The sequence below is a fragment of the Drosophila teissieri genome, chromosome X, assembly GCF_016746235.2.
Source record: "Drosophila teissieri strain GT53w chromosome X, Prin_Dtei_1.1, whole genome shotgun sequence".
Classification (NCBI taxonomy): Eukaryota; Metazoa; Arthropoda; class Insecta; order Diptera; family Drosophilidae; genus Drosophila; species Drosophila teissieri.
Window position 1 is genome coordinate 15,819,472 of NC_053034.1, and position 22,535 is coordinate 15,842,006.

The 22,535-nt window shown below is 43.4% G+C and overlaps 5 protein-coding genes across 11 annotated transcripts in view; 3 read left to right on the forward strand and 2 right to left on the reverse strand.

Annotated features, from left to right (window-relative positions):
• Positions 1 to 264: 264 nt before the first annotated feature.
• Positions 265 to 6,480, reverse strand: LOC122624653. Of its 4 annotated transcripts, none has more exons than XM_043804314.1 (9): positions 6,345 to 6,480; positions 4,881 to 5,274; positions 4,625 to 4,809; positions 3,480 to 3,809; positions 2,540 to 3,378; positions 2,379 to 2,484; positions 2,051 to 2,325; positions 1,820 to 1,958; positions 265 to 1,745 (listed from the first exon to the last, which is right to left on the reverse strand). In XM_043804314.1, the coding sequence occupies exons 2-9, from the start codon at positions 5,266 to 5,268 to the stop codon at positions 576 to 578; spliced, it is 3,432 nt and encodes a 1,143-aa protein (XP_043660249.1). In that variant the 5' UTR covers positions 5,269 to 5,274; positions 6,345 to 6,480; the 3' UTR covers positions 265 to 575. The 4 variants fall into 4 exon arrangements, with proteins under 4 accessions (XP_043660249.1, XP_043660247.1, XP_043660246.1 ...); XM_043804312.1 differs by having other exon boundaries at positions 3,480 to 3,812; XM_043804311.1 differs by having other exon boundaries at positions 3,480 to 3,938.
• A 157-nt stretch (positions 6,481 to 6,637) lies between these two features.
• Positions 6,638 to 9,987, forward strand: LOC122624654 (ATP-binding cassette sub-family F member 1). Its single transcript, XM_043804316.1, has 3 exons — positions 6,638 to 6,889; positions 6,962 to 8,062; positions 8,120 to 9,987. Exons 2-3 carry the CDS (start codon positions 6,964 to 6,966, stop codon positions 9,736 to 9,738), a joined length of 2,718 nt encoding a protein of 905 aa, XP_043660251.1. The 5' UTR covers positions 6,638 to 6,889; positions 6,962 to 6,963; the 3' UTR covers positions 9,739 to 9,987.
• Positions 9,982 to 10,551, reverse strand: LOC122624658 (replication protein A 14 kDa subunit). The gene is made up of 2 exons (XM_043804320.1): positions 10,196 to 10,551; positions 9,982 to 10,127 (listed from the first exon to the last, which is right to left on the reverse strand). Exons 1-2 carry the CDS (start codon positions 10,430 to 10,432, stop codon positions 10,026 to 10,028), a joined length of 339 nt encoding a protein of 112 aa, XP_043660255.1. The 5' UTR covers positions 10,433 to 10,551; the 3' UTR covers positions 9,982 to 10,025.
• Positions 10,552 to 10,962: 411 nt separating this feature from the next.
• LOC122624655 lies at positions 10,963 to 16,085 on the forward strand. The gene is made up of 2 exons (XM_043804317.1): positions 10,963 to 12,956; positions 13,023 to 16,085. Exons 1-2 carry the CDS (start codon positions 11,679 to 11,681, stop codon positions 13,878 to 13,880), a joined length of 2,136 nt encoding a protein of 711 aa, XP_043660252.1. The 5' UTR covers positions 10,963 to 11,678; the 3' UTR covers positions 13,881 to 16,085.
• A 580-nt stretch (positions 16,086 to 16,665) lies between these two features.
• The window catches only part of LOC122625260 (tyrosine-protein phosphatase 10D), a 44,771-nt gene continuing 38,901 nt past the window's right edge, over positions 16,666 to 22,535 (forward strand). For 3 of the 4 annotated variants that reach the window (XM_043805281.1, XM_043805282.1, XM_043805280.1), the window contains exons 1-2: positions 16,667 to 17,002; positions 18,418 to 18,882. In XM_043805281.1, the coding sequence (XP_043661216.1) occupies positions 18,769 to 18,882 (114 nt within the window). In that variant the 5' untranslated portion in view covers positions 16,667 to 17,002; positions 18,418 to 18,768. Of the gene's footprint in view, positions 17,003 to 18,417; positions 18,883 to 22,535 lie in introns of all 4 variants that reach the window. The other variant, XM_043805279.1, reaches the window with a different exon arrangement.

Consider the following 22,535-nt stretch of genomic DNA (forward strand, 5'->3'; position numbering starts at 1 on the left):
TATACAAAGTGTACTGTATATTTTTGGAGATTTATTATTAAGATCTTATATTTAAATGCAATAAAAACAATGTCTTTGTACGGAGAAGTTGGGTGTTTTTTCGCATGAATTTTATTTTTTAATTGTGTCATTCATATTTAAATGTAATGAGTACAACATTGATCTTGGCTTCTTATTCAAGACCAGCGGGACTTACACGTATCTAAGTACTTAAAAATATAGTTGAATTTAAAATTCACTTCCCAAAAATTACTTTTAAATCAATTTAGTCAAGAAACTATTTGTCCACTCCAGCAAATAACCCTTTTTATTGTGTTTACATGTTTTTTTGTATGTTCTTACAAACCGTCAATTTGAAATTAAACTAAAACGCAGCGTCGCTTCAATGCGTCTGCCGGTTGTGACACAGAGACGTTCTGAACGTCGTTAAGTGATATTTTAGAGAGAGTATGTTAAAATGTTGTGTTCGGGTGATGCTTCTCGAAGACTCAGTCTTGGCATTCTCTGGTACTGGGAGGGCTTACTTATGAGCTATCTTATGGCACCTAGGCGCATAACTAGTGCGTTGAACGTTCTTATACGGTGCTCTCCCTTGGACGGCGCACGAACTTGATGCAGGTGGTGTCGCACATGTGCACCTTGGCCACCGTAACCCAAGCCTGCGGTGCCATATCGCGCAGAATCGCCATCAGGCGCTTCACGGGCAGAAAGGTCACGCAGTCCGAGTGGTCCTTTTCCGCACATTCGTCGTCGGGGACACAAGAATTAAGGTCATCATTCAATGGGACTCCCGGAACCGGGCGCTGCACGGGGATCACATCCTTCTTACTTCCCTTGTACAGCGCCCCAGTTGCACTCAACAACTGGGTAACCAATCCCAGGCGGAACACGCGCAACTGCTCGGCATTGTCGAGAACGGCCCGCATCACGGCACTGATCATGTTGGCCGAATTATGAATACACTTTGGGGCCAGCAGCAGTTCGGTAACATTTCTGCACAAGCCAATCGAGCCGGTAAGACTGTCATCTACATCCACATTAACCAGCTCCAGTCGCTTTACCCCACCAGCACGGGCTATACCATTCATAATATCGTTCAACGGAAACTTTGCATTGACCTGATGCTCGTTCTCCAAGCGGATCGACTGTAGAGCCTTTAGATATGGCAGCACTTTCTGGCCAAATTCCTCAGTGTTCATGCCCTGGCATGAACCCAACACTAGTACCTTCAGACAAGTTAGTTTCGTCAAGAACAGGAAGTCCTGCGCGCCTAGAAAATGCACTCCACGTATACTCAACTCGGTTAGATTCATCAGGTTGCCCAGAGAGTGGATTGATGCCAAATTGTTTCGGCGGTCCGTCAAGTAGATGTGAAGTACGCGCAGCTCATCTGATGGACTTCCAAGATGGCTGAGATTTAAAGTTGGACTGGTGCAGATTGTCCTTAGCTCCAGCAGTTGCGGCAAATGGCGAAAGACCAATGTAAGGAACTCGGCACCAACTCTACCAGTGCGTAATACGCGCAATGCTTTCAGGACGCGCATGTCGCCAGTAGTGAGAATCTGCGGCCTCGTCAATATTACGCCCAACATGTCCAGCTCGCGAGTGCGATGGCGTGCGAGCTCACGCAGGCAGTACACCCAGTTGCTAATATAGGTATCGCGAAGATTAACCGTACGCCATACACTCTTATCCCGACTGACCATGGCCCAAGTTTTGCAAACCCGCGCCATTTTGGCACGTTCCTGGATGGGGTTACAAATCGAAATATTCGCGTTAGCTTGTACTTTTATAATTTGCTATAAGCTGTAAACTTTACCTTCAGGTTCAGTGTTTTCATAATGGCCATCAGCACTTGACATCCATTGTGGGCATCGCCCAGGCTCGCCACCAAGTCGGTGCTCGAATTCTTATTTGAGATCGTTTCAGAGCCAATCAAACTCTGCTGACGTGGAATCCTGTCAATTTGGGGAAATACATATTCAATTAGCCATTAGCTGTGGGTTTCGTAGGCCCTTGGGGTCTTGGTTTTGAAACTAAACCGACTCACACTTTCATTTGGCGACGAGGCGAATCGGCTTTGATGGCTATAGCCTTCCGTCCTCCAATCACAACCACCTCCTGTTCCTTTGAAGCGGGCTTCTGACCCAAGTTGTTAAAACGATTTGCCGGCGGATTTTGACTGGGCATTTCAATTTCCTCGCCGACCTCCATGACGCTGCTCACACTCTCCATATCATCGTCATCATTATTCTGATCTTCATGCACCGGCATCTGCTTTTTCTCGCTTTCCTTCTCACTCTTTTTCATAAAATAGATACACCTCTGCAAATGCATATGATGAGCCATTAAAATTCTTATAGCCTTCCGAAAATTACCTTGCACATATCAGGCGTGTGCCCGGCTGAAATCATAGGAGCCTGACAGCGCGCACAAGGCTTGGTCTTCTGGGATAATCCTCTTCCGTGAGCCCTGGGCATGAAGCTACAACGTATTTAGATATTGAAAATATAAGTATAAATGTTAACAATATAGCTACCTTCGTTTGCGAGTGGAGCTAATAACAATCGGCGAGCCACCGGAACTGCTGCTGGCGTTGCTGGATGCCTGCACCCGAGATTTGCCCTTAACAGCCATGGTGGAGGTCCAGCCCTCGCTCGGTGGACTTGCCCCTTTGGGCACCTTAGGCTTCGGCACTCGCTTTCCAGTGACCGCCAAGGGAGACGGCTGGGGCTGTTGGGTCTTCGGTCGCACTACGTGGGACGGGGTGGCTGGAGGCACACTCACTTCCTCCGATTCCGGTACTGCCTTCTGTGCGGTGTGCCCGTTGGGCGCAATAAAGAAACCGTCACCGGTGCGACGCCTTGGATTCCCAGAGCTGGGTATAAAGAGGTCCCGCTCGTTGGCGGATTTTTGCTTCAGAGCTGCGGTAATAATATTAGCGGTGCAAATGTTGCCGGTGGGTTGTTTTATCACTTTCTTCGTGTCCTCGACCAGCGGTCCATGGCTGTTAAAGCGCACTGTACGACGCACCTCCTCCGGCCGCGAATCGTGGTTAGTGAACGACATGGAACGTTGTTCGAGGCGAGCGGATATGGCGTCCCTGGCTTCCTTAAGTGGTTTGCCCAAAAGAGCCTCAGCTTCCGCCTTCTTCTTGGCATCCTCTTTTGTAGCCAGCTTTGTGTCCATTTTGGACGTGCTGAGTTTGCGGACACCTACACTCGGCATCGCCGGCGCCGATGGTACCAATGGTGCATTTGAGTTGCTCTTATCCTCGTCCACCACCTGTTCCCCGGCAGGCTTGGCATGCTGCTGCTTGTCTTCGGCCGGCTCCTGCTTAACCTTTTCCTTTGCCAGCTTCTTCTTCATAACTTCATCCTAAGGGAGAGAGAGGCGACACAAGCGGGAGAAAAGGTCAATTGTTAGTAAGTTTGTGATATTCCCAATTCTTAGCATAAGATTTTTATAAGGGTCTCCACCTTGATGTCTAATACAGCACGTTGCACGTTGGATGCTGTTGTACTGGAACTGGATGTGGTTGCAGTACCAGTTGCGTTTGGATTCTTGCTTGTGGTTGTAGTTGTGGTAGTTTTTTTTCTAATGGCTTCTAAATCGAATGCATGTTTCGTTTCTGTTCCACGTCCTGATGCCATTGACACCGACATATTCATGTCAGAGTTTGAGGACAGAATGGTGTCGACCGACGATACTAACGACTGCAGCTGCTGCTGCTTTTGTCGCTGCTCCTTTTGTTGATGCTGCTTCTGTTGCTGCTGCTGCTTCTGTTCCTGCTGCTGCTTTTGTTGCTGCTGCTGCTCCTTAGACTTATTAGTGATTTGAGCTGGCTTTGTTGAACCTGCTGCTGTCTCCTCTTGCGGTTCCACTCTTGGAAAAACCTTTAGACCACTCCATGGCAGTACACGCGGCATGGCCGTCGACTATTGTCATCGTGTGCGGGTTGTGTATTGATTGGTTGAGATTTGAGATAGGCACAGATACGATTACGTGTTGAGACATACAATAATACAGAACAAACAAAATGCTGTCCGCATTCTACAGAACACACAAAAAAAGAACGAGCATAGCCCTCTGTATACCAGTTACCAAGTTTGATTTGAATAAACATAGGGCACATGCCAATAAACAATTAATGGGGTTCTCATAACCGTACGCTCTTCGGATATACGGGTTATGGAAACTTCTGGTTACGATAAATACTACAGGAAGGCTGTTACTCGACCTTTACGCAAGATTATTTACAACATTCTAAAATAACCTCAAGTTACTTTCATCATACGTTAATCAAGCAAAAGCAATAAGCCAATTTAAAGTGAACATAATTTTTGCATACGAATCTGAGGGCAGGTGATGGCTTATGTTTATACACAAAAATATATTCATGGAGTTCAACCGGTGTGCAGTTCATATTGGGTTAATAAATTACTTAGGAACAAAAAAAAAAAGTGAAATATGTGTATTTGTGTATTAGTACCGACCGAAAGGGAGATTTTTATAGCCCATGTGTGGATTAAACGTGAGTATACAGAGGGAAGTTCCATAAGCTTGAACAGACAGCAGCAGGCCAGCTCCCATCCTGGACATCTCCGCCATCCCCGCTACTCACCAGCGGCTCCGCATTCGAGTTACTATCGATGTTGGATATGGGCGTTAGCTTTGGGAATTCCCCAGTCCATCCCATGAGACCTAAATCTCCTGATACACGGCGGTCACGATTACGGCGATCACGGCGTCTGCGGCGTTCATGTTGACTTTTCTTCTTTATCTTCTTTTCAGACTTATAGGTAATACCTAGGGAGGTTGAAATGAGATGTGTTAGATTATACCACAACTAATGGTTGATGTTGGTGTTCTATGCTTACCATCAACGGTTACGACATTTAACTGATCCGAGTCGGAGTCGTTAAAGTTCAGATCTTTCCTGTGAGGCGAATTAGAGCCTTCGCTTAGCGTGAGATCCACTGATGCGGTTTTGGAGCGGTCCACCAGCAGGCGGTCGCGTATATTGTTTGGTCCTACTCCGGCACTCTTTCCACCAACGGAGCCATGTCCATCTATACCACGACCACCTGTGCGATTTTCATTGCCGGCGGAACTAGGTCCTGCAGTTGTAGATGCTCCGGATACGGAACCATGGCCACCATTGCCGTTAGTCTGAGCCAACGACTTGGTATCGCTGCTTGAGATGCGAGGTGAGGGCTTCTTCTCACGCGGCTTTGACGGCCCAGGATTGTCATCGGGCGAGCTCATATCGCTCTGGAATGGATGTGTAAAAAATCAAGGCTAAGTTTCTGGCTATACGTTGTATATCTTCTCATAAAAGAGTAATGCTCACGAAGTACAGAAGCGTTAGGCAATTCAATGGAGTATTGGCTGACCTTGAAACTTACTACTGAAGACCAGAGTTGCCACATTTTAAAGTCGTGTCAATTTATTGTCAACGATCTGTCACTAAATTTATGAAGTACGCAATTGGCACAAAAAAACGAGCTAAAAACTATAGTCTGATCACCAGAGATGTCACCTTAGAACGTTTTAATACTTTTTATTACTTATAATAGAAGTTTTCTTTATAAAACCGTAATTTTGGCTGTCAAAAATATTGACCTAGAAACTTTTCGCTGTAGACCAGAGTTGTCACCTTAAAAGGTAAAATTTTAGAAAAAGTCCAGCCTGCACCTGAAATTCCTTCCCTTTTTAAAATTTGATATCAAGCGAATTCTGAATTCAAGCTTCGGGCTATATTTATTACAATTTTCTGATATTCGGACAAATACATATGTATGTACTTTGTTGCACGCAAGGATCTAATACTGTATTTTATGCTCATGTCAAAAAATACGCACGCATTTACGCATGTGTGTGTAACGGCATCAACAAATTTCGACAAGAGCGTGCAGGTAAATCTGCACACACACGCATCCATACATACATATGTCGGCGTTCGCGGCTTCACGGTTTGTTTTTGTTACGTTTCTGCTTTGACCGCCACCCGCTCAGTTCGCCACAATTCTTCATCAAGAAGAAACCTGCACGCACACGTACAAACTCAATAGCTGCTTCTTGCACCTTCGCCGGCAGATGCACAAATTGCACAGTTTTTCTCGTTTAAGTTGAATTTACTGGCACTCTTTCGGACCTTTTCACTTTGTCGTTGTGTTTATCAGTCTATGCTTTGCCGCATCTTCGGTGTATCGCGAACTTGCACTGCAAGTGTGTGTGTGTGTGTGTGTGAGCGACGCTTATTAAATCAACCGCGGATTGTTCACTTAACCGGGCTGAAATCGTGTGCAACTAAACAACTTTGTTCTAATTTTTTAGCTTACCTTTGTAAAATAAAAATAAAATTTCACTTAAAAGGACAGAACACGACAAATTCTCTCGGTAAAGTGAAATAAGCGCACAAGCGTAGTAAACTTATCGACTTCCACTCACACAATTATGCGTTTTGATGGAAAATCCCGAAAAAGATTATTCGATACTATCGAATGTTTTTAGGAATTTTTTTACACATTTAAATACCAAAAAGTAGCAAACGATAATGTTTAAATACTTACCGTTTTGTGCCTGGATAAAGATCACTGATTTTGTTCAAACAAATGTCTTAAAATATATATTTCCCATAATTTGTTATTTCTACTTACAACGGATTACAAAATTGCCAATTCTGTCGACTCCTAACGGTTTTTCTTCATCAAGTTTCGTGCCATGTGCAGTCATCGATAGTCCAACAAAAACGAATCGCGTGCAATCATCCCTGGCGACACAACTGGTTGTGCATATGTATGTCGCGATATTACATACCTATATAATATTGCCAGCTCTGCACGTGAAATCCGAAGGCGGCTGTAGTAATCTGTGATCAAATCAAGTGAGTTGAAGCGCTAAATGCGAGATCCATAAGCTTTACAACACCTATCTATCCATCCCTATATGTTTATAGACATGTCCAAAGCCAAGGGTAAGAAGAAGGAGCGCTTCGATGACGACGAGGAGCAGCTGGAGAAAGTGCAGGAGAAGAAGGCCCCGACGAACAAGAAGGGCGGTAAGAAGGGAAAGCGAGGAGGTGGTGGTGGCGACTCCAGCGACGAGGATGTCACGCCCAAGAATCGGGACAACGAGGACCTGGAAAGCATAGCCTCCTCGAATCAGAGCAAGCAGCAGACTGCCGGCAAAAAGCAGGCCAAGAAGGGTAAAAAGGGCAAGAAGAATGACGACTGGAGCGACGAGGATGAGAAACCAGCGAAAAGTCTGCCTGCCAACGATCTGGACGATGAAGATGACGACGAGGCGCCTCTGCCGCCCAAGCCAGCTGCAAAAAAGCCACAGCCCAGCAAGAAGAATAAGAAGAACAACAAGAAGCACGATTTCTCTGACGAAGAGGAACCTGAGCTGGACTTGGACGATCTTAACGATGAGGACGAGGTGGAAGTTGTTGCTGCCAAGCCAGCCTCCAAGAAGTCGAAGAAGAAGCAACAGGCTCAGCAAAAGAACAAGTTCGCCATGAGCGATGATGAAGAGGATGAGGTCGCCGAAGATCTGCCAAATGACAGCGAGGAAGAAGAGCAACAGGTGTCCAACAAGGCGACCAAAAAGTCCAAGAAGGAAAATCAAAAACCAAAACTACCATCCAGCGAAGACGAAGAGCCCGAAAAGGAAGTGGAGGAACAGAAAGTGGCCGAAGTCCTAAGCGAGAAAGTGGCTACAGTGAGTCTCAAGGAAAAGACACCTGAACCTGTAGCCGTACCCGAACCCGAGTCTGAAGCTCAACCCGAAGAGGAACCCGAAGCTGAGGCCGATCCCAAGTCCGAGGACAGTAAGGAAACCAAGGAGAAGAAACTCACCCACAAGGAGAAGAAGAAGCAAAAGAAGCAGCAGGAGTACGAACGCCAAATGGAGCTGATGACGAAGAAGGGTGGTGCCGGGCACTCGGACTTGGACAACAATTTCACCATGTCGCAGGTGCAGAAAACCGCTGGTCAAAAGGCGGCTCTGGAGCAAGCCGTGGACATCAAGATCGAGAATTTCACCATCTCAGCCAAGGGTGAGTCATTCTACCAACTTTTCTTTGTGTATTTTCAATAATATCTCCATTTTATAGGTAACGATCTATTTGTGAACGCCAACCTATTGATTGCTAATGGACGCCGTTATGGTTTGGTGGGTCCCAACGGCCACGGCAAGACCACCTTGCTGCGGCACATTTCCACCCGTGCCTTTGCCATACCGCCCAATATCGATGTGCTGCTCTGCGAACAGGAAGTCGTAGCTACCGACAAAACGGCCATCGATACAATCCTGGAAGCGGATGTGCGACGCACACAGATGCTAAAGAAGGCCGATGAACTGGAGAAACAGTTTGTCGGTGGCGATTTGACTGTGCAGGAGGAGCTAAACGATACCTTCGCGGAACTGAAGGCCATTGGAGCGTACTCGGCGGAAGCCAGAGCACGAAGAATCCTTGCCGGTTTGGGTTTCAGCAAAGAGATGCAGGATAGGCCCACCAACAAATTCTCTGGTGGCTGGCGCATGAGAGTGTCCCTAGCAAGAGCTCTCTATCTGGAGCCCACGCTGCTTATGCTCGACGAACCGACCAATCACTTGGATCTTAATGCTGTTATTTGGCTGGACAACTATCTGCAGGGCTGGAAGAAGACCCTGTTGATCGTGTCTCACGACCAGAGTTTCTTGGATAATGTCTGCAACGAGATCATTCATTTGGATCAGAAGAAACTGCAATACTACAAGGGCAACTATTCCATGTTCAAGAAGATGTATGTGCAGAAACGCCGCGAGATGATCAAGGAGTACGAGAAGCAGGAGAAGCGCCTGCGAGAGCTGAAGGCCCACGGTCAGTCGAAGAAGGCAGCGGAAAAGAAGCAAAAGGAATCGCTCACACGCAAGCAGGAGAAGAACAAGTCCAAGCAGCAGAAACAGGACGAGGATGAGGGCCCGCAGGAGTTGCTGGCCAGGCCCAAGGAATATATCGTCAAGTTCCGCTTCCCAGAGCCATCGCAGCTTCAGCCACCCATTTTGGGTATCCACAATGTCACCTTCGCCTTTCCGCCCCAGAAACCACTGTTCATCAAGGTTGACTTTGGCATTGATCTAACTAGTCGCGTGGCTATCGTGGGACCCAATGGTGTTGGAAAATCAACCTTCCTCAAGCTGCTGCTCGGTGAACTGGAACCGCAGGAGGGTGAGCAACGCAAGAATCACCGCCTCCACGTGGGCCGCTTCGATCAGCATTCAGGTGAACATCTTACGGCGGAGGAATCGGCTGCGGAGTATCTGCAGCGTCTGTTCAATCTGCCTCACGAAAAGGCGCGCAAGGCATTGGGTTCCTTTGGTTTGGTCAGTCATGCCCACACCATCAAGATGAAGGATCTGTCTGGTGGTCAGAAAGCTCGTGTGGCCCTCGCTGAGCTTTGCTTGAGTGCGCCGGATGTACTCATTCTCGATGAGCCTACGAACAATCTGGATATCGAAAGTATCGACGCCTTGGCGGAGGCAATCAACGAGTACGAGGGTGGTGTGATCATCGTCTCCCACGACGAGCGTTTGATTCGTGAAACAGGTTGCACTCTCTACGTGATTGAGGATCAAACGATCAATGAGATTGTTGGTGAGTTCGACGACTACAGGAAGGAGGTGCTCGATTCGCTGGGCGAGGTGGTCAACAATCCTAGCGTGGTGGCCAATGCGGCTGTGCTGCAATAACCCTCAAGTTGCATACGGACTTGGAGTCCATGCCACTGGTCATCATCTCGTCAGCCGGCTCGCTCTGTTAATTGTTCAACTGTTGAATGGATTATCCGCTAGTTAGCCTTTTTATACCAACATATATACAATAACAAATTGTGCAAGTAAATGTTATTACACAAGAGCGGTGAAGAATATTTTGTTTATCTGAAGGAATTGTGGGACGATTTTGTTGTTTCTGAGATAATTAAACAAATTTTATTTAAAGTACGTTATATTTATTCTTAGATATAATTGTAGATATCCTAGCCACTGCGATAGAAGGCCTTGACATTGTTAATCAGGTGGCTCAATCCATTATAGCCATCCTTATCGAAGTCGATGTTCTCGCCGCCAAACTCAATGATCTGTAAGTGAATAATGGGGGAAATGGTTAGGAACCACTGAAAAGACTCCAAGGAGTGACTGCACCAACCTCCTTGGCCCTGATGGTGTCTGCACCATGGGGCACTCCAATGACCTCCACCCAGGCTCCTTCGGCGGCGCCCAGCTCTCCCGGCAGATTGATCTTCAGCTTGTGGTTATCCGTGGAACTGGCCAGCAAAGTGGATCCCGCCACGCTTTCCACGCGAACCATTATGCTCACGGTTTGGCCGGAAAACTGTTTCAGCATGCCGCCATTGATAATTGAGCGTGGATCAAAGGCATCCATAATTATCTCTCAGTTTATTACGATTCAACAAGCAAAATTTGCGAATTTCAGCAGAAAATGAAATGCCGTAAACAAGAAAGAGCGCCAATACAGCTATCGAGCCTGTCAATCGATAACTTTCGGCTATCGATGGAATTCGAATTTTGTAGTCAATATATAATGATCTGTTGTATTTATTGCTCCGTCAATAGTTAATCAATTTGTACATCCAAGAACTTTAAAACTGTGCATGTGTGTATGATAATAAATGAAACCAATTCCTTTCGATTGAAACAGTCATATGACTTGTGGTTCCTAGCCACTACTACATATATGTAGTCAATATATGGAAAACAGATCTTTAATGCAATTCGAGAATTCTAAGTCTTGGTTTGTGATATATTCTGAAAATTGACTTTACACCTAATAAATATTTGTAATATTACATCAAATTTATCGATAGCATACAAGATGCGCGATGCTAGCAGAAATGCTGTTCGGTGTGAACGTGCGAGTTTCAGCACGATATCCAGTTACATCGATCTATCGATAGTTTATAGACTGGCCAATGTTTATTGTTATAAAATAAATGTTAAAAATAAACAATTAATCACTTAATATAAACAAAAACTAGTGCAAACAGCAAGTGCGTTGTAAAAACGACCCCTGCCCTACGAATTTCCTTATTGCGGGCATAAAAGCCCAACAACAACAACGACACCAGCAGCAGCAACAACAATAAGTAGGAGATTCAGATTCGCAACGCAATCAAAACGAAATAAAAAAAAGGAAAAAAACTACAAGGCGAAACGCATAAATAACTAGGGGAACAAATAATAGTAATAATAAGACTAAAAGCAAGTGGAAAAGTACGAAAGCAAAAAGAGAAAACATATGTACGTTGCGTGAGAGTGACGTGTGTGTGTGTGTGAGCGAAAGAGAAAGAGCGAGAGGGGAGGCGAGGCGAGCAAAAACAAAAACAACATCACAGCATAAGCGAGACCTTGAAAACTTTAAAAGCAGCAAAAAAAACAACAAAACAGCCAAAAATAAGAAACTAACAGCTGAAAAAGTAATAAAAAAAAATAGTTTACCCGACAAAAATTCCATATAACATTTCTAGAAGTGCGGAGCGTATACTCTGTTATGGAGAGTGACGATTTTCATTTACCGCAAGGCGCCAATTAAAGGGGAAAATCCATAAACCGAGGATTACAAGTGGATAACAAGGACGCAGAAACGCCAGAAAAAGTCTGAAAAGTCCAAAATGGCAGCAGCAGAGGCGGGCAACACGGGCACGACAGGATCAGCTGGCTCCACAGGATCGGGATCGGGAACTGGAAGCTCCTCAGATCCAGCGAATGGACGGGAGGCCCGCAATCTTGCCGAGAAACAGCGACGGGATAAGCTTAATGCCAGCATCCAGGAGCTGGCCACCATGGTACCACATGCAGCCGAATCCTCCCGTCGCCTGGACAAAACCGCCGTCCTCAGATTCGCCACCCATGGGTTGAGACTTCAGTATGTCTTTGGCAAATCCGCCTCCAGGCGTCGCAGGAAACCCGGCCTTAAGGGATCGGACATGTCCGCGTCACCTGTCGGAGATCTACCCAATCCCAGTCTGCATCTAACGGACACTCTAATGCAACTGCTGGATTGCTGTTTCATCACGCTAACCTGCAGTGGCCAAATCGTTCTGGTCTCCACCAGCGTGGAGCAACTATTGGGCCACTGTCAGTCTGATTTGTATGGCCAGAATCTGCTGCAAATCACTCATCCCGAGGATCAGGACCTTTTGAGGCAACAGCTAATACCCAGGGATATAGAGACCCTGTTCTATCAGCATCAGCACCAGCAGCCGGGTCACAATTCCCAGCAGCACTCCACTTCTACATCGGCCTCAGCTTCGGGCAGTGATCTGGAGGAGGAGGAAATGGAGTCGGAAGAGCACCGTCTGGGGCGGCAGCAGGGAGAGGTGGACGAAGACGAGGATCACCCCTACAACCGACGCACACCCAGCCCGCGGAGAATTGCCCATTTGGCGACCATTGATGAACGGCTACGCATGGATCGCCGCTGCTTTACCGTCCGTTTGGCTAGGGCTTCTACGCGAGCGGAGGCCACTCGCCATTACGAGCGGGTAAAGATCGACGGCTGCTTTCGACGCAGTGATTCCTCCCTGACCGGAGGTGCCGCTGCCAACTATCCGATTGTTTCCCAGCTGATACGGCGCTCCAGAAACAATAATATGCTGGCTGCTGCTGCAGCGGTGGCAGCAGAAGCGGCGACGGTGCCGCCCCAGCACGATGCCATTGCCCAGGCGGCACTGCACGGAATCAGTGGCAACGATATTGTCCTGGTGGCCATGGCCAGGGTGCTGAGAGAGGAACGGCCGCCTGAGGAGACGGAGGGAACCGTGGGCTTGACCATCTACAGACAGCCAGAACCCTATCAATTGGAGTACCATACGAGGCATCTAATCGACGGCAGCATCATCGACTGTGATCAAAGGATTGGTTTGGTGGCGGGCTATATGAAGGATGAGGTGGGTATACCAACATTATCTTCCTGAAAGGTTTATAACTAATCGTGTATTCTCCATCCGAAACAGGTGCGCAACCTTAGTCCCTTCTGCTTCATGCACCTGGACGACGTTCGCTGGGTGATTGTGGCCCTTCGACAAATGTACGATTGCAACAGTGACTATGGCGAGAGCTGCTACCGTCTACTGTCCCGCAACGGGCGCTTCATCTACTTGCACACCAAGGGCTTTCTGGAGGTCGACCGTGGCAGCAACAAGGTGCATTCCTTTCTGTGCGTCAACACGCTGCTCGATGAGGAGGCGGGCCGGCAAAAGGTGCAAGAGATGAAGGAGAAATTCTCGACAATCATCAAGACGGATATGCCCACGAAGAGCAGCAGTCCCGATTTGCCCGCCTCCCAGGCACCGCAGCAACTGGAGAGGATTGTGCTCTATCTAATAGAGAACCTACAGAAGAGTGTGGATTCGGCGGAGACGGTTGGGGGACAGGGCACGGAAAGCCTAATGGACGATGGCTACAGTTCGCCAGCAAATACGTTAACCCTCGAAGAGTTAGCTCCCTCGCCCACGCCCACCTTGGCCTTGGTGCCGCCGGCTCCGTCTTTGGTCAAGAACTCCATCTCCAAGTCGGTGAGTGTGGTCAATGTGACGGCGGCCAGAAAGTTTCAGCAGGAGCATCAGAAGCAGCGTGAACGAGATCGGGAGCAGCTTAAGGAGCGCACTAACTCCACGCAGGGCGTGATCCGCCAATTGAGCAGCTGCCTAAGCGAAGCGGAAACAGCATCCTGCACCCTATCACCAGCCAGTAGTTTGAGTGCCGGCGAAGCACCGGACACGCCCGATCCGCACAGCAACACGTCACCGCCACCATCGCTCCATACACGACCCAGTGTCCTGCATCGAACCTTGACCAGCACGCTGCGATGACGGGCTGACGGAACCTGGTTTGCCTTCTAATTGGGTGTGGAATGGATGGACGTCATTGGTAGCTCACATGGCTCACATACAACTTAGTGTCGGTAATATAATCCTAGCCAATTACAAAGTGAAAACCCAAAATGTATCAGGAAAACGGGCATTAATCAGATAGTTTGAAAATGTAGCCAAAAAACTAAAAACGATGTGTTGAATGTTTTGCCAGAAGAACATGGGTTGAAGAACCTTTTTCGTATTCACATTTCCAAGCTTTGAGCAATCAGACATTTTATTTTCAGTATATGAGTTGTCTTATAAAAGCAATTAACAAACCAGAACTCGTAATCAAGCAATTCTGTAATTTAATATGGGATTTTCCGCGATTTTTGCTTTCTACGTACTTTTCAACTTGTTCCAAACGCATTATTCATTATACAGCGAACATATCTATAGGGTTTCCGTATTATAAACAAAATTTACGTGGTTTCATTTGAGTTTAAAAATAACCATGGCTATATGATGAACATGCAATATAAGCTCGCATTTATTTTGATATGATGATATTATGGCAGTAATAATGATCTGATCACGATAAACGTTTTTCTCAAAACACAAGCGATACATTTTGGGTATATGGCTATTACTGTTTCTGTGTGTGATTTCGGTATAAAAAAGTAGTTTGATTACATGTTATATTGAATGGCGATCGGTGTGTGCTGCTAAATGCGTTCCATTATCAATAATCTTCGTTATGTAATTACGTTTAATTTGTAAATATGTGTGAGTGCGCGCGAGTGTGTGAGTAAGTAAGCATGGGTATGAATGAATATTAGATCAGTGCTCGGATTTGGTTTTAGTTGAAATTTAAGCCCCATTTCCCAATTTCCCAGTTATCACCTTCCGCCCCAAACACCAGTGTAAAAAGAGTACAAAAAAAAATAGAAAACAAACAAACAAGAAAATATATTTATTTCGCCCTAAGTCTAGAACGTGCTAAAACAACTCATTAATAGTTAAACGGATGTTGCAATCGATGGAAATTAAACGTTCGATTTTAGTTTTGCCATCTCACTCGAAGAAAGAGAACGGACTACACACAGTCAAACTTCTCCAAGTCAAATTTTTAGAATTCTGAATTGGACATTTTATTAGCTTGTAATTTTTTTTTTTTAATCTTAACAAATCTTTTATATCCCTATGCAAAGAACACTTTCACGCGCAGCTATATTTTAAAACATTATATATTATTGGGAACATTACAAAGAATATAGAGAACGAAATTAGAAACTAGGAATGCCAAAATGTATATTTTAAAGTATGCAACCAACTACACCATATCTATACCCTCATAAAAGTTTGTTCAAAAAAAGTGCGTCACTGATAAAAAATCCAATAATCACTTAAATTATCCAAGTAACACGTCTATAATGTCTGCCGGAAGAAATACGATAAATTTGTTGTTTAGGTTCGTATTAGCGAAGTTTGGCTGTAGTTCAATACTCACAGAAAGGGAGCGAGACATATTCCCATCTCGCTCCGGCGTGTTATCAAAGCCTTTGCCATTGTCCTTGGCGTTGCGTTCTTATCACCGGCGTATCAGAGGGAATATATGATTTTTTTTCGGGCAAGTGGTTCTAGTGGTAAATATAAGGCGGTGGGTGGTTTCGGGGGGTTGAGGGCATGGCGGATGGTGAAGGGCGTAGTGGAGAGGGGGGGACACGTTTCGTTATTTTTTTGTTTTATAGCGAAATTCATCTAGCTATAAACGTATGCATATATACTATTAACTTATCGTTTAGCTCAATTTTTTGTTTGTCTTTCTAATTATTACTCGGTTTGTCTAGTGTGTAATTTAATTAAAAGTCCAATGCTAATTCCCCAGCGAACCGTTCAGTGTTTGTTCATACGAGTTGTGCTCTTTAAACACTTTTGGCTTATCCTTTCATTTAATTTTTGTTTGTTTTTCTTGCGTTGTTATATGTACAAATAAAAATAAAAGTTTGAATTGTTTTTTTTTTAGCAATTTAGGTTTAAGTGTAATGTCAAATGTCAAGAGGTATACTCTGCATAAGAATAATAATGTGTAATGTCATTTTTAGAACTTGCTAATCGTTAGCAATTAAAAAATAGCCTGTAATTAACAATAATTAATTATAATAACCAGTAACAGTTCATGAAGATGAAACTTTAATAAATAATAAATTATATAAATGAAAATGAAGGTGTTTTTATTTATTGAAATTAAATATTCCATTTTTCTATAGGGGATTGGTGTTAATCGGAACTGGTAACTTAAGACTAAATCTTGCTGAATTTGAATTTGAAATATATTTATTATTGTTCCAATTTTAAATTTGTTTTGTCCACTTGAAAATTCAATCAAAAACTGATTTGAAATGCGCGCGCTACACTGCTATTGCTACCTCGCTCGCACGCATAGCAGCCGTATAACGGTGGTTCAAATTTCCCTTGGAGGTGGTTTTAACTATCAAGTATAATCGATTGTAGTCGATTTTCAAAAAACCAAACACCTCGGCTTTGCTTTGTATAAATGATTAACTACTAAATATCCCCTCGGCTCATGGGAGTAAAGTAACGCTGTAACCACGCAGTAAAGTAACGGTTAATGCTGATTTTAAACAGTTGAAAGTGACAAGAGAAACATAGAAGTCGAACAGGTTGCTATCGATACTATCGGCGTGTCATCGATTATTTGTCCAGCTCTACAGGTGAAACGAGCGTCGGCGATTCCGATTCCAATTCCGATTTCGACTCCGGGTCCGAATCCGAATCAGATTCCAATTCAGTGTGGTGAAGAGCGAACGGGAGTGCGGACGGAACGGACGCGAGATCTATTTAGGCGGGCCGCAAAGCAAACGCTCGAAAAACGCAAAATTTGTCGATTGTCCGTTCCGCTTTTTCTTGTGTCTGTGCTTTGCGTCGCGTGCCTGCGTGTACGTGTGCGTGCGCCTGTGTCTGTGTTCGTTTTTTGTTATTTTTTTTTTCAACCAACGACAACAACAGAAAAGAATTAAATAAAATCCACAAAATTAACGGTGTATATATTTAAATGATTTAGTTGTTTTTGGTGGCGTGCCGTATGAGAAAAATTTGAGAAAAACGCAGTGGAAAACGTAAGAAATGTTGAAATAAAGCTTAAAGTAAAAGCAGAAATTGAGAGTTGTTTGTGTGTGTGTGTGTGCAACAATAATAACAAAACGAGATGGCGAGAGGGGGGCAGACAGAGACAGAGCAAGAGAGGTAGAAGCAACACCTACGCAGCTTTTTTATGTGTTATTTCGTTTTTGGCATGCCGCTGCTTTCTCTCTTTCACACGCAGCCTCATTTGAATATTTTGTTGTTGTGCGGCAAATTTCTCCACTTCCTGTTTCTCTGTCGGCATTTAATTTTTGGGGGATCTTTTTGGTGTGTTTCATAAAATCCCTATTTAATACTCACAATAAATTGCGAAAAATTTCCAGTCGCATTAAAAAAAACTTGTCCCACATTTAACAATAAATAAGAGGTGAAGAAATATGTACGTTTATAAAACTTGTTTTGTTTTTGTGTTTTACGTGCCGAGATCATAAAGCTCTCTCTCTCTCTTCCCCTCTCTCGATCACCCGCTCCTCTCTTTCACGCGACTAGAAGGAAAAAGATCAATCAAATCAATCTGCTCTGCTCTTCTTCTCTCTTTTCCTCTCTTTGCAACAAAGTTGAAGGTCTTTTTTGCATGGCAATGTTGCCAAGCAGAGAATGCAACAACACAATGCAACAATAACAAACCATACACAGAACAAAATGTAGGAATTTAAAAGGGGAAAACTCCCAAATTAAATTCGACTTACGGAAGGATTACCAATTAATTAGGAGCCTATTAAAAAGTTACAAGGATTAGATCTTCAATCTCCCAATAAGTTATAATAAATGTCAACGCCATTTGAATTTTGTGCCGTGTATCGTTTCGATTTCGCAAAACGGGTTTTAAGGCGTTTAGTTTTATTTGTTTTTCATATTTATTTGTTTTATTTGCTGGCTGCGATATTTTAAATATTTCAATGACGTCAGCGGAGGCTAAACTGTTGATCAGCAGTATTTTTTGCAACTGCACAAGACAGTGCAATTAATTAGCACTTATCTGCGAAAGAGATTTAAATATAATTAATGCATTGCAAAATCACGCAGTTTCAGGATTGTAAACTTGAGTAGAAACCGGTATATGATTTCTTAAAGCGCCAAATTATATTTCTTAAATGTCTAAGTAAATTAGTCTTGAAAGTTCTATAGTGGTAGGGTTATAAATTTGTTTTTATTTAAACTTCAATGTGTATTCAAATTTCATTTAAGGCTAGTTCCAATGTGCAGAAATATAGAAACAAGTCGCAGAAAAATATGAAAAAAAAACAGCTGAAGCTTTTGGCGCAAGCGCAAAGTGTTGGAGAAGAAGAAGAGGAAGCAGAGCAGGTAGAGAGCAGGACAGCGACACTATCTAGCTGTCTCCTTCTTGCGATCGCTCTTTCATTTATTTTTAATTCATACTCTCTTGCAGATCACAAAATTAACAAAAAAAAACAAAAATATGTTATAATCAATTCAAACAAAACCAACAAATTGCAAGATATTGGTTCCAACGGAAAAATACATAAAATTGCACTACGCTGACGGAAAAACTGTGAAAACAATGCATTTAATCAAAGTAAAGACTAAACTCGTGCTGAAAATGCCCGAATTCGAAAGAAACTAGCGAAAAATCCAATTCAAAAATCGCACAATAAATTGCAAAGTCTGCAGCAACAACAACATAGAAAAAGAGAACAAGAGGCAGGCAAGAAAGGAGAGAGAAAGGAGGAGAGGAAAACAACAACAACAACGAAAACAGCAGCAAAACGACGGCCCCAAAATGTTGTACCAGCTAAGTAAAGCCACTACTAGAATCCGGCTCAAAAGGCAAAAAGCCGTTCCACAACATCGCTGGCTCTGGAGTTTAGCATTTCTGGCAGCATTTACACTAAAGGTAAGCGAGAGGGCCAACAAACATGGCCAAAACACACAATAGCGGGTGGATTTATAGACACCATGGGCTCAGGCAATCGTATAATTACTCGTTTCGGAGTCTTAACCTGGGAAAAAACGAATACTCAAAACCACTTTCCATCTTACATCATTAATCCCACAAGAATACAACATAAATATGCAAATACAGATAGAATGCTTGAAAGAGCTTCGTCTTATCTTTATTTTCAAAGTTTTATGGTATCATAGCTAAAGAACAATAACATCAAAAGACGGCATTTCTGTCAAATGTACTTAATTTAATTTCCAAATTCGAGGGCTATCGGATCGAAAAGGTTCTGCAAACATTGTCCAGAGTTATTTAATTATTTGTTTGTGCACACACCCGCCCCCGCCCCCATCTCATTTACCCACCCACATGGAAATCATCACCGTCTTCGTCACTTTTGTCTGTGGTCTTTCCCATGTTAATTAAATTCAATTATTTCGCATCGTGTTTGCTTTTCGCTATTGTTCATGCGGATGTATTTGTCTCACTGGACACAGTACTGAAAGCAAACAAACATACAAATAAACCCTACCCCGATCAAAGACCTTGAGGAAACAACAAACAAAAGCAAGAGTAAGAGTAACAACAATAACTGAACAAGATTTTGCATTTTGCATCTCAAGTCGTGTGCTGTGCAGATATGAAGTAGAATGCATTTAACCGAAGATAAAGATGCGACATATGCCCGCCCTGAACCCACAAAAGAGTTAAGTATAATTGCACTTAACTCGTTGTCCTACGTTTGTCTAATACTTTGCATGCCCAACATTTTTAATTGATACTTTGAGGTGTGTGTGTTGCATAATAAGTAATTGCATTGCCTACTCTTCGATGTGTGCAACCATGCAACTATTATGTGATGCAATCGATAAGACTGGCAATTTTCCTAATTAGGTTTTCGACTTGTGCAGTTTTGCACGAAATCAATTTTCATAAAGTTGATACTTTAAGGGAAAATTTCTACATTTCTGGCTTTTTCATAGGGCATTGATGCTAACTCAAGTCGGCCCGTTTGCCAACTGCTAGTCACTGGTTGCTGTGGGTAATTATTTGTTACAGATGTGGGCACGACTCGTCATGAATTCTAGACCCGCAATGAACCGGCTAGAATTCGATATCGGTTTCATTTTACATTGACAAACATTCATTCGTTCGTTTTTATTTGTTTAGCAAAATTGTTGGCGCGTAACGGCTACTACATATTGTACATATGTATGTGTAAAAATTCTATTATATTTCTAGTACAAGTAACCAATTGATTCCCGGTAGATCCATTTCCATTGGTTTTTTGAGAAGCTAGAGTTGTAACACCGGTTGTGGGTTTGTTTTTCATTTTTTCATAGCACCGATAAGTGGCCAAAAATATTTGCCATTTGGTCACATACAATCTCAACTTATTTCGTCGCTGGTGGCCATAAGTCACGTTTCAGTTTAATAGTAAACACGAATATATGTATGTACATACATACATTCATTAATGCAAGTACACATCTATAAGATACTTTTCGCTTATATTCTTTTCCGTTTAAAATGATTAAGTGTTTTGCGAAATGTGTTACCAATTACTATACTATACGTATAGATGCATAAAGCAATATAAAATAATTAGTTTATAGCCTTAAAGAGCAACTTAAAGAAAGCTCAATAATCGGTATAAACATTTGTTCATGGCATATTTATGGCATGGATAAATATGGACATGGACCGAGGCCACCGATTAAATGGAGCGGAAAATGTGGCTTACAGAGAAAATTTAAAACAATTATCCCAGTAGGAATCTGAGCACGGGGGGAATACGGAAGTGTTGGGTAATTAAATGCCGGCCAGAATCCTCAGATGCACAACGCAGATAGGACGACACTCCTCCCAAAAGAAAATAACTCCGCCGAAGACCACACCCATTTCATGTCCAGGACACGTGTCAACCGTAGCAAAAACAAAAACATCAAGATGGGGCACACTTCTTCCAGAAAATAGCCGAGATTGGGGGAAAAAGGTGGTAAGAAGTCGGTGCAGGATGGCAATTAAATGCAACCCTGCATTGTCATGCAATTGACACCGAAAACACTCAGGTTTTTACCCCCTCTACTGCCAGAGAGAAACCCCTTCGTTTTTTGCACCCAAAGCATAAGCCGAATTCTACTCGAAAACGTGCATAAATTAAGTAACAATTAAGCCAAGTTGAGCTGAGCTTATTAACCCTCCGATGGCCTGACTAATTGATCTTATTCCAGATTAGCAATACTCGAGTGAGTCATTTGAAAGTGCAGAATAAAGTGAAGGTTATCTCAGAACTTAGACTGCAGAGTAAGGCAACAGAACAGATCACTTCCGCTTAGCTCAATTAACCAGAATTAGCTAAGATATTAGTTGTCGCCCTCGCACACTCGCCTGGTGCGCTTCGTCACTACGTGGACTGCCGTCCACAGTGATATATGCCAGATCGACTTTTGCGCGAGTCTTAAAAATATCTTGCAACAATATTTGCAATTGAACGAGTTACCACTTCGTCTCGCTTTCCCAGACATCAAACACAAACTGAAAATAGAGCCGAATGCCGGAAATGCAACATCGAAATGCGAAATTAAGAGTGAAAAATCGAAAAGAAAACTGCACGGAAAATGTGGTTTTCCAATGGGGGAAATTGTTTCCATAACTGGATCCATTTCTGCCTCCAACTTTTATTTCATACATAGATCGATTAAGGCCCGAGGAATCGTTTGGCCAATCCTCCCTGCTTTCAACTATAGTTTCTGATTGGAAAAACGGGCATTTTTCGGCATGGAGGAAATGTTTGGCCCATTCAGAATGTACCTCATTGTCCTGCCACATAAGCCAGAAAAGAACCGAAAACGAAATTGCTCTAACGGTGTTTGCTCCCGTGAGGCGTTTTTCGATTCACCCACTATTTATAAGGGTGACTTTTCCGCACAACTCGCGCCATATAAAACACACATATATATATCTTTGGAGGTATTCACAACTGCGGCGATGAATGCAGCAGTAGATATAAAACATACAAAATTAAATTATCAGTGCTTAACACACTTATATATAAAATGTAGTAATTTAGTAATTTAATATTTAAGCAACGTATAAACCTTTTATGTTTGAAATTTTAAAGTTTCATTTCAATATACGAATAACTATAATTTCTAAAGAAATACATCTTCATAATGATAGCTTTTGGTAAGATTTCTCAAACTTAGTTCTACAACTGTGAACGCGTCTGTTGCCGAAATGTGTGTGTGCGCTTTCTATATAAAGTCACTTAATATTTAGTTCACTGTACACATGATTCATAACCGGGGAGGTTTCTTCCAAACGAGGGGAGTTATTATATGAGGGCGAGGCCGGAAGGAGACTGCACTAGTTCCTGCCGCCTCTTGAGCATTATGAAAGTCATAATTTTTGTATGCGAAAACTTTGTTACATAGACTGTCTGCTTACTAATTACTTGTCTCTGTGTGTGTGTGTGTGTTCTGCTGCAAAAGGTCGACAAAATGACTTGGCACAAATGCAGAGCTGAAATCTGGTGGCCAAAAGTAGACCAGACTGGCCAAAGAATAACAACATATGGTCGGATTATGTGGTGTACCAAGTCT